General features: G+C 36.1%; 1 protein-coding gene across 2 annotated transcripts in view; it reads left to right on the top strand.

Annotated features, from left to right (window-relative positions):
* Nucleotides 1-10,000, top strand: part of LOC122250276 (ferric reductase 1) — an 82,008-nt gene that overhangs the window by 71,827 nt on the left and 181 nt on the right. Inside the window, exons 4-13 of one of the 2 annotated variants that reach the window (XM_043011626.2) lie at nt 1,337-1,919; nt 3,453-3,553; nt 3,897-4,011; nt 4,158-4,253; nt 4,908-5,064; nt 5,727-5,947; nt 6,380-6,515; nt 7,508-7,731; nt 8,089-8,205; nt 8,465-10,000. The exon at nt 8,465-10,000 is cut by the window's right edge and continues 181 nt beyond it. In XM_043011626.2, the coding sequence (XP_042867560.2) occupies nt 1,337-1,919; nt 3,453-3,553; nt 3,897-4,011; nt 4,158-4,253; nt 4,908-5,064; nt 5,727-5,947; nt 6,380-6,515; nt 7,508-7,731; nt 8,089-8,205; nt 8,465-8,599 (1,885 nt within the window). In that variant the 3' untranslated portion in view covers nt 8,600-10,000. The remainder of the gene's footprint in view (nt 1-1,336; nt 1,920-3,452; nt 3,554-3,896; nt 4,012-4,157; nt 4,254-4,907; nt 5,065-5,726; nt 5,948-6,379; nt 6,516-7,507; nt 7,732-8,088; nt 8,206-8,464) is intronic. The other variant, XM_043011627.2, reaches the window with a different exon arrangement.

Genomic DNA, 10,000 nt, shown 5'->3' with positions numbered 1-10,000 from the left:
TCATCATCTTCATCATCCTCATCTTCTTCTTCATCTTCATCATCATCATCTTCTTCATCATCATCATCATCATCTTCATCTTCATCATCTTCATCATCATCATCACATCATCATCATTGTTATCTTCATCTTCATCATCTTCATCATCATCTTCACATCATCATCATCATCATCATCATCTTCACATCATCATCATCATCACATCATCATCATCATCATCACCTCATCATCATTATCATCATCATCATCATCTTCATCTTCATAATCTTCATCATCATCATCATCACATCATCATCATCATCTTCATCATCATCTTCATCATCATCTTCATCTTCATCATCCTTATCATCATCACCATCTTCATCATCATCATCATTATCATCATCTTCATCATCTTCATCTTCATCATCATCTTCATCATCATCTTCATCTTCATCTTCACCATCATCTTCATCATCATCTTCATCTTCATCTTCATCTTCACCATCATCATCATCATCATCTTCTTGGGAGTGGTGGATATAAAAGAACTTTCTCTTTTCAATTAATTTTAGTTCCACTAATTTCGAATCCTGTCTATCACCTGGCGAACTTTCTTTGTGACGGCAGTAAATACTTATATTGTGGCATGTGTTTCTTATTGATAGAAGGCGCATCTCTAACTTCCATTGGCTGTTGTGCTTCAGGTGTAGATACAAGTGAAAGCCCTTAAATGAGAGTGATATCAGATGTTATTTCTGGCCATTACACAACAATTTATGTCTTTCTATTATATGGCCTCTTTATATTTTTTCCAATATTGATGACTTAATTGCACACATGTTGATGAATATGGCAATTGTTTCTCCTTTTGAAACAGTTGCTCATTAGTCTGTATCTCCAGCAGTACCAATTTTTCTCTCATTGGGTGTGAAAAGCATCTCTATATTTATGAAATAGCTAATGTTACCTAATATTTAAACCCTTTTTTCCCTCTAGTATTATATTTACACCAGATGTTTTGTTTCAATTATGTTTGTTCATTTGAAGGTCAAACTGCATGTATGTCTGAGCATATTTTTATAAATGATATATTCAGTTGCATAATCCCAGTTCATCCATCAGTGTCTAGTTATTTTTTGCATATCAATTAGCCTTCTGATTAATCAGCTTCAAACTTATATGTAGTCTGCTTTCTTCTCTGAGGATCAGTCTTGATATTTATATATATTTGAAAGAGTAGATCAGAATATAAAAAAGACAATTGGATTGTACTTACAAAACCAGCTCTTCTATATGGATATTGTCTGATGATGCACCAGAACCATTTATGCTAATACCTGTCCTTCATTTCCAGGGGCTCCTTTGTCAAGTCATACAACACCTTCTGGGCTGGGGTTACATCAGAGAAAGTGACCGTTACCAAGCGTTCGGTTCCTCAGGATTCTGGCACACCCACAACCGCAAACACAACCCCTTCCACAACCACCACAACAACCACAACCACAACCACTACCACAAGCCCAGCTCCTGTAAGCCCAGCTGTAGATACAGACCCTGCAGAGAATGCCGGTGATGTTGTCATCAGTGTGGTTGATGCACCTAGTGTGGCTGTAGTTGAGAATGACCTCAGTGAGGCTGATGATGATAGTTCTCCTCCTCCTCCTCCTCCTCCTCCCACATCTAGTTCCTTACCTACAACTTCCCTCTCCACAACTACCGATAGTCCCAGTAGTTCTATTAGTGAGAATGATGATAGTCCTAGTACAGAAACCCCCAGAGAAACCCAAGCCCCGTCGGACAGGAACCGAGACAAGCCCAATCGCAGATTTGGTTTGTTTAATCGCTTCAAGACCACTACGTCCACCACAGCGAAGCCAACCGTCGTCAAAGCCACCACCACGCGTGCTCCCAGGCGACCAGTTGAAGGCCTTTCTATTGTTAGTACTCTGGCTGAAGAATGAGTTGCATTATCTGAGGTTTAAGGTTTATCATGTAATGGTATTAAAAGAGATTTTACAAATTAGAGTAAGATATTTTTTCAGTGAAATTACAAGTAGTGCTTATTTAAATTCATTTTAGGCAAGATCAAGAGTTCATGTCAACTACAAACAGGGAAGTGTCAATATAGATGTTAGATCATATATATATATACATTATATACATGTTAGATCTTAATAGATAGTTACAAGGAAGATGATTTTTGTTTTGAATTATTGTCAACTTTTGCATTTCCCTGAATTGTAAAACATTGGATTTTTTGTACTTGTGCTATATCTAGAATATTAAGAATAAGTAGAATATTGTAATGATAATGAATTGGATATGTGTGTTCTTCCAAACATTGCTATACAATTTGATTATATACTAATTTCTTTTGATATAAAAATGAGTATGAAAAATAACCATGTATGAAACATAACAAAACAACAATATTTTGGTGAAGGTGTACCCAATTAATGACATATTACTGTTGAAATATTGTTTCTGATAACAAACTGAATTGTTTTAAACATATGGCTTACATTTGGTGGTGGTGGTCTTGTACAAGAACTGCATGAAATGCCTTAAGCAGGAGTTGGATCCACTGAAGACGAGTACAGCATCGGACCTTCAGTTGGCCGTCCAAAAGGGAAAGGAAAAAGGAAGAGGTTTTCTCTACAGCATATCTAATAATCAAAGAGGTTTTTAGTATATTGGAATGCATGGATGGATGGTGGTGTGGAAGGTTCTTGCACTTCATGTGGAACGTTGCATGTCTTTGGATTATTTTTACTTCAGATATTTAAAATATATGTATTAGTCCCTTTCTTTCCCTTTCTTTCTGATATGTAGGTGATGGTCAGTATTAAGTTTCTATAAATTATGCAGTATTAATTTCCTATCCTTAATTAAAATTTTATTACTCTAAATTAATGTTTCAACTGCTATTACTATTATTTACATTGCAATATAATTACATATACTAATGACTCTCAGTACAGTTGTGGACAAGATTAAGAATAGATTCCCTACATAATTATCCTTAATTTTTTCATCAACTGTGAAAGAATCCAGGAATGGGGTGGGGAAAGAATTACTTACTAATGCCTATATGTATTGATCAAAATGCATAGATAATGTGAAGAATTAAATTTACCTGCTTTCTTTATACTTTCCCTGCTGATTTGTGGATCTGACTGGTGGTATGTGTTCACCTCAGACTTCTTCAAAGCACAACTTAAATGCTACATATTCCTTTAATTTCTCAGGTTAATTTGGCTGTTGAGATAACAATGGTTACAAACTTAATTCTAAATTTTAAAAAATGCATTTTAATAAACCCCTCTTCAGTATGCTACATATTACATTTGATTACATTTGATTAAACACATGACATAAAGCAATAAAGTAATCCTTCACAGTTCCATACAGCATTGTACTACAATATCCCACACACAACAGATTTACTAATAGATTCTTTCAACTAACAGATATCACAGAGTCTGCAGCGTTCCATGGAGGACATTTACCTGGGCTGTGGCCAAATAAAGGGTTGCTTCGGCTTCCCGTCCGGCTGCGAAAATGATCAGAAGTAAGTTGCCGAGACAGGGAAATTCAAGGCGACGTGAAGGGAATTTTATATAATTGAGTGAATATGCATACAGGGAATTTTATGTTTCTGATTTAAAGGTATTCAGGAAGTTTCTTTGTAATTGAAAAGAAATGTATGTAGCCCATATTGTGTACCTGAGTCAAAATATACAGTTGGTAATTTGCATTTGTGAATGATAATATAATTTGGAAATTATAGATAATTTAGAGGAATGCTAATTAGCCAATCTTTTGTAATTTAGTGGAAATATATATAACCAATTTTAATTAGCAGCATGAAAATGTCTCACCATGCATAATGATACTATCATTTCCTCCCACAGCTGTAACATTCTGATGACATACACCAGAGTGGCAACGGGATATCAGTTTGAGATCCTCGGAAAGGGCAGCGCGACTAGCTACGTTGCTGCTGCGCTCTCAGATGATGACAAGATGGTATGAATTCTCTTTTGTAGATTTTCTTTCATTTTTTTTCTCTCTTTTACTGGTATTTAAAAGATATATCCTATTTCTATCTGAAGCCTTATTCTTCCTTTTTCTTTTATGTTTGCCTTCTTTATAATGTCATATTTCCCCCCTAGGGTTCGGACAGTGTGATGGCCTGTAGAAGCCTCAACGGAGAAGTGGACGTCCTGATGGCCTTCAACAATGATAAGAATAATGAACTTCTGACCAGTGTAAGGAGATGTGTTTATTGTCATTTGGATTATTTATGTTTGTACGTTAGCAGCTTGAAAAAAGAGGATTGACTTCATTTCTTTGTTCTAACAAATATAAGGTGTTCTTTCTGTTTCTTGTTTATGTTGAATCTATTACTATATATGATTTTATGGATTTTTTCTAATAGAGAAAGTATGAGTGGGTGGGTGGGTGGGTGGGTGTGTGGGTGAGTGAGTGAGTGAGTGAGTGAGTGAGTGAGTGAGTGAGTGAGTGAGTGAGTGAGTGAGTGAGTGAGTGAGTGAGTGAGTGAGTGAGTGAGTGAGTGGGTGAGCGAGTGAGCGAGTGAGCGAGTGGGCGAGTGGGCGAGTGGGCGAGTGGGCGAGTGGGCGAGTGAGCGAGTGAGCGAGTGAGCGAGTGAGTGGGTGGGTGAGTGAGTGAGTGAGTGAGTGAGTGAGAGAGTGTGAGAGTGAGAGTGAGTGAGAGAGAGTGAGAGAGAAAATATATGTGTATAGTATTGTAGAATTTTGATATATGCTTGTTTGATGCTAGAGGTATTATGATTTTAGTTGACAAGATTTTAATTTATAATGGAAGTACTCAAACATTTTATTGTGAGTTTGCATCTGTAGAAATGATGGAATTTTTGTTTATAAATTACATTTTTATTGCAGAGTAAATATGGACTTAGTGATGTCAAGACATTGCAGTCAGATGGAGAAATATATTGCTCCTTCATTCGGCAAACCATTACGGAAATTAAAGGAATAACTTTTGATCTGTCTACTGACCGCTACCATTTGATGCTTGCGAGAGGTCCAGCTTTCGAAAGTGAGTACCATTTCTCAGACATGCCCGTGTGTATTAGTATCTCGAAAATAGTATGCTTTACAATCCGGAACACTGGAAGGTGTTATTTGATATATATCAAGTGACAAAATGCTCTGCTATGTTGATATGACGGTAGAAAACCTGCCATACACAAAACCTATTATGTGTATTGTGGGTTTTCCTGCCATGAACATTCATGAGTTGCATGAGATGGCACTGAGTAGACAAGTGATCAAGCAGTAGCATCCTTTTTCAGATTGTACACAAGATTATTAAAAAGATATTTTCTGAAGTTAGTTTAGTCTGCATGTGCTAATTGTTGAAGTTGTGCAAAAGCTATTGATAGGATCATCTGCCCATACATACTCTCATAAATCATCATATAAGTGAATAATCTTGCTTAAGATTTTTCATAAAGATACCCTTTCGAAATATATATTTTTCTCTGAATGTTTTGCCAGCATTTAGACATTATTTTTCATTGATATCTGTGTAAGGAACTCTAAATAGTACCAAGATCTGGAGAGCTTGGATTATTCACTTCTTATCATTCTTCTCCATGTCAAACTTTAGGCAATCTTTTATCAGTGTCTTTGTCATTGATTAAAAACAAATCTTAGGATACCTTAGGAGTGGCTCATAACAAAATTATTTTGTTCCAGATGGATTACGTTACCATGACAACCGCCTGGTCTCCTCTGGTACTTCCTCCTTGAGTGAATTTGAGGCCCTGGAAGCTGCGAGCGAATTGTTCAAGACTCTGCATGCATGTTTCATGATCGGCGCGTGGATATGTGCAGCATCGTGCGGCATCATCTTGGCCCGCTATTACAAGCAGACTTGGTTGAGGAGTCGCTGCTGTGGCATTGATCAGTGGTTCCATGTAAGTTTTGTATGTTTTGGAAGTTCTTGGACTCTTATTATCATTGAAATTTAGGATATTATCATTGAAATTGAGGATATCTACAAATATAGACATTTTGGTTGAGAGAAAAAAATTGCAGTGCTGTCTTAACAGTTTAGGTATTCTTTATCTTTTTAGATGGGAGAAAGTGTGTTTTGGAAGATGGCAACTGTTATATCTATAAATATGAAATATCACTGCCACCTCCATTAATTAAAACAGTATTTGAAAGTGAACATCCAAAAGCTAATGGCAAAGTGAATAGTCAGTCCTGTTTCATTAGAGATACATAGATCAGCTAATATTCAACCACTAAAGCTGCAAAGAAAACAATGAAGGGAAGAAGCTTTTTCAACATGAATCCTCCATGCTGGAGCAGGTACTGATACTTCATGTCTTTTTCCTTTTCAGTTCCACAGATTTTTCATGGGTCTGACGTGGAGTCTTACAATCGCTGGAGTCGTCCTTATTGCATATTATCTCAAAGGATGGTCGAAGCTCGACCCTAAAGTAAACCCACATGCCATACTTGGCGTTGTCTCAACTGGTGAGTTTACTTCTTTAACCCATTGCGTACGGGTGTCATGACATACATGACGTAGGAGCTTTGGCCTGACGACGGGCGTCATGACGTACACGACGTTCGGGGATTTTGGATCATTGTGCTATTTTATTTAGCTATGAAAAAGGAATGAGTGATGATGGCTACTGCAGTCCTAATTACTATAATTACCGTAATATCGTGCAAGCTTAACGTCCAAAACCTAGATGGCACCACTTTTTCCTAGCACCAGCAGGTGAGAGAGCCTTGAATGGCACCCATCCACGGTCTCTAGCAAGCACTGTCTCTATAGAGCGATGGCACACACTAAGTTGATGAACCCTTGCTCTAAAGTACCGCCGATGAAGGATGTGCAGGCAGAACGAGAAGAGGAAGGTGACTCAATCCATACCCAGTGTCTAAAATGTGTTCCTGTGCCAATATGGATGCCTTTCACTGTGGCACTCACAGTCACAAGCACAGGTTTCATTCCTCTTCCCTACCTCTTCTTGTTATCTTTATTGTAGGTGGTTATATGTTTCGTATTCGTTCATGACAGCACAAAAATACGAAAAAATAAAGTTGCATTTTGTCCTCCCATAAAAGAGCAATACTTCTATCACATTGAGTATAAAGAAAATAATTAGCTAATATGGATAATATACTACAATTTTAGTCAACTGCAGCACTGATAGAGCCTGTCATATGGCACATATAAGTCTCTAAACTCAATAAAACACACAAAAAAATAAAACACAAAAACCGCTCTAGTTTTACAATGAATGACTGAAAGAGATTGGGATGCTTCAAATTATATTGCTTCAAGCGGTCTCTCTCTAAAATAGAACCTATCCTGGAGGCTGGGCAAGCAAATTTATCTCCGTCTGCAACGGGTTAAAGGGAATCAGCTATGATGTATTTATGTGAAAAATGGAGTAACATCTCGAACAGCCTTTGTCTTTATGTACGTGATTTGTAATCTGCTTCTTGAATTCTAGGTCTGTGTTTCATCCAGCCGTTTATGGCCCTGTGTCGCTGCGCCCCAACTCACCGAAGGCGTCCCGTCTTCAACTGGCTTCACTGGTTTGTCGGCAACAGTGCCCAGATCATTGGTATTACTGCCATCTTCTTTGGGCTTGAGTTGGTCAATGCTCCTTCATGGACCATGTTCATTCTGATCATCTTTATTGCTTTCCACTGTGTGATGCATCTTATTTTGTCGGTAAGTTACTGCTTTTAAATGTTATGTGGTAAGCTAATTCAGTTATTGTATTGTTTCAGATTTTGTTTCATATTTCTTAAGTATTAGTAATTTTTAAACATAATTTTAAACATATACATGTATATCACACTCCTGGCTTCAAAGCAGACAGTGTTTTGTGACTGCTTTTGACTGCAGTGGCACAAAGAATGTGCTGGTTCAGTTAGGGCAATTTGTGTTACTGCTTTCTATGCATGGTGATTGGTGTAAATAGCAATCTAGGGTAAAAATTGTAAGTTTGTGTTTGTAAAAAGATTATAATTCTTAGTGTTTGTAATTTTGCTGTAAATCAATATATCATATAACATCTCCCTACAGATTGGTCAATGTGTCAGTGACTCCAAGCAAGAACGTAGGAACAACGTATTCCCGATGAAGGAAATGAACGGCAGTCGAAACCCACTACACCCTGTTGAGAAGAGGACAGATGCTCCAGTAAGTGTGAATTTACTTTATGTATATACTTAAGGATGAGGTGCTTATGTAAAATCCTACTTTTCAGTAGAATAACAAATCCATTGTTAAGGTGTTTTAAGTTGAAAAAGTTATATTTTTCTAGCAATATTTTAAGAATTACATGCTTTTTATTTTGCAGTCCAGCAGTATTTTAAGTAACAACTTTTCTGAGTTTATTTCTTTTCCAAAGAACACTTATAAGGTAATATAAGTAATACTTTTCTTCCTTGTATTGCAGGGTGCTACTTTCCGCAAAGCGATGCTGGCTCTTTATTTCATCGTCAATTGGCTGATCACCGCACTCCTGATCCTCATTGTTGTCGTGGGTGAAGATCAATTGAAGAAGTGGAACTGGATCTTCTGGGAGGATTAAGAAAATTATCTGTCGTTTTGTGAATTAAATTAATAAACGGATCTTTGACGTAGTGGAATTGCTATTCGTCTTTTCCTGAAAGGTTTACAGGCACGGCTGTACTATGGGCTTTGCATTAGGTTTTATTTCAGGAGGTTGTATCTGTGATTTTTTTTTTTTTTTTTTTTAGACACTGGAGTGAACTTTTTAATTTTTTGTAAGTCACTTTTGGGTATGAATAAATATCTTTAATACACATGAAGTAAGAGTCAATATTTTACTACAGGAAACAATTTTGTTATTGTAAATACAGTCAGCAAAGAATTGTTGACTATGCTTTATTAGTTGTAGTTACTAGGATATCTAGATGATGTCACTGTAAGATATATTACACATACATATGTGCATGCATGCACACCCTCTCACTTATATTTACACAAACATTCACAATCATACATATTCACTCATACACGCATACATAATCATACACTGATGCACTCACACTCACTCTTCTTATTCTTATTCTTATTCCTTTCCCACTCCTTCCCCATCTCTCTTTCCTGTTTCCTCTCCCTTTCTCACAAATTACATAATTTCTATAATTTTTATCCCACACTCCTCCTGTGCAGAAGTGATTGTCCATGTTTTGAAATAAGACACTAAAATGAGTGCAATACAGCCCTGATTTTTATACATCAGTTTCTGAAACCTTATCAGTTTTTAGATAATACATCAAATCTTGATTTTTTTTTTTTAATTCTGTGTGTAGACATAAGTACAATTTTTATAAAAACAAATTGTCATTGGTACCATGAAGGTTACTAATTGTATATCTGGATAGGCTATTTAGATATTGCAACATAGGCATTATGCTTTGCACACATCTCTCTTTAAAGATTTTTATATGCATACAGTTTTTATAGTTCTCATTTTTGCTAATGCAGTCATGTGTGTATATATATATGACTGCTTGTGGGGTATAATTTTTTTTTTAAAGTCAGTCTTCACTAAGGTGTCATAAAATTGTGATTGGATCATGGAAATTATTTGTTTATTCAGTGGAATTTATCTGTATTCAATCTGGTCTTTGTGGATTGATATGAAATTGAATATCTTGCAGTTTGATTATGGAGGGTAATACTCAGATAAGATTTTTTTTTTGTACTTATTTCGTAAAATATTACAGTTGCTTTATTTATTTTGTTTTGCAAATGGTTGTCTTCATTTGCTCAGGTATGACTGTAGATTGTAAATGTTGTATAACAAATGATTATTTTAACAAGGTATCATGTTAAATTCTGTGTAAATGAAACTAAAATAGTGAAGTAATCAATATGTTTGTCAAACAATCCAAAAGAGCTAAAATAGTTATTTAATGTAAATAGTAGAATCACAACTCTTTACTATTATAATGCCAATTAT

This window comes from Penaeus japonicus, unplaced genomic scaffold, assembly GCF_977035675.1.
Source record: "Penaeus japonicus unplaced genomic scaffold, GWHDUDI00000001_assembly GWHDUDI00000014, whole genome shotgun sequence".
Classification (NCBI taxonomy): Eukaryota; Metazoa; Arthropoda; class Malacostraca; order Decapoda; family Penaeidae; genus Penaeus; species Penaeus japonicus.
The sequence above is the reverse complement of the archived record's forward strand: the minus strand, read 5'-3'. Positions and strand labels throughout refer to the sequence as shown.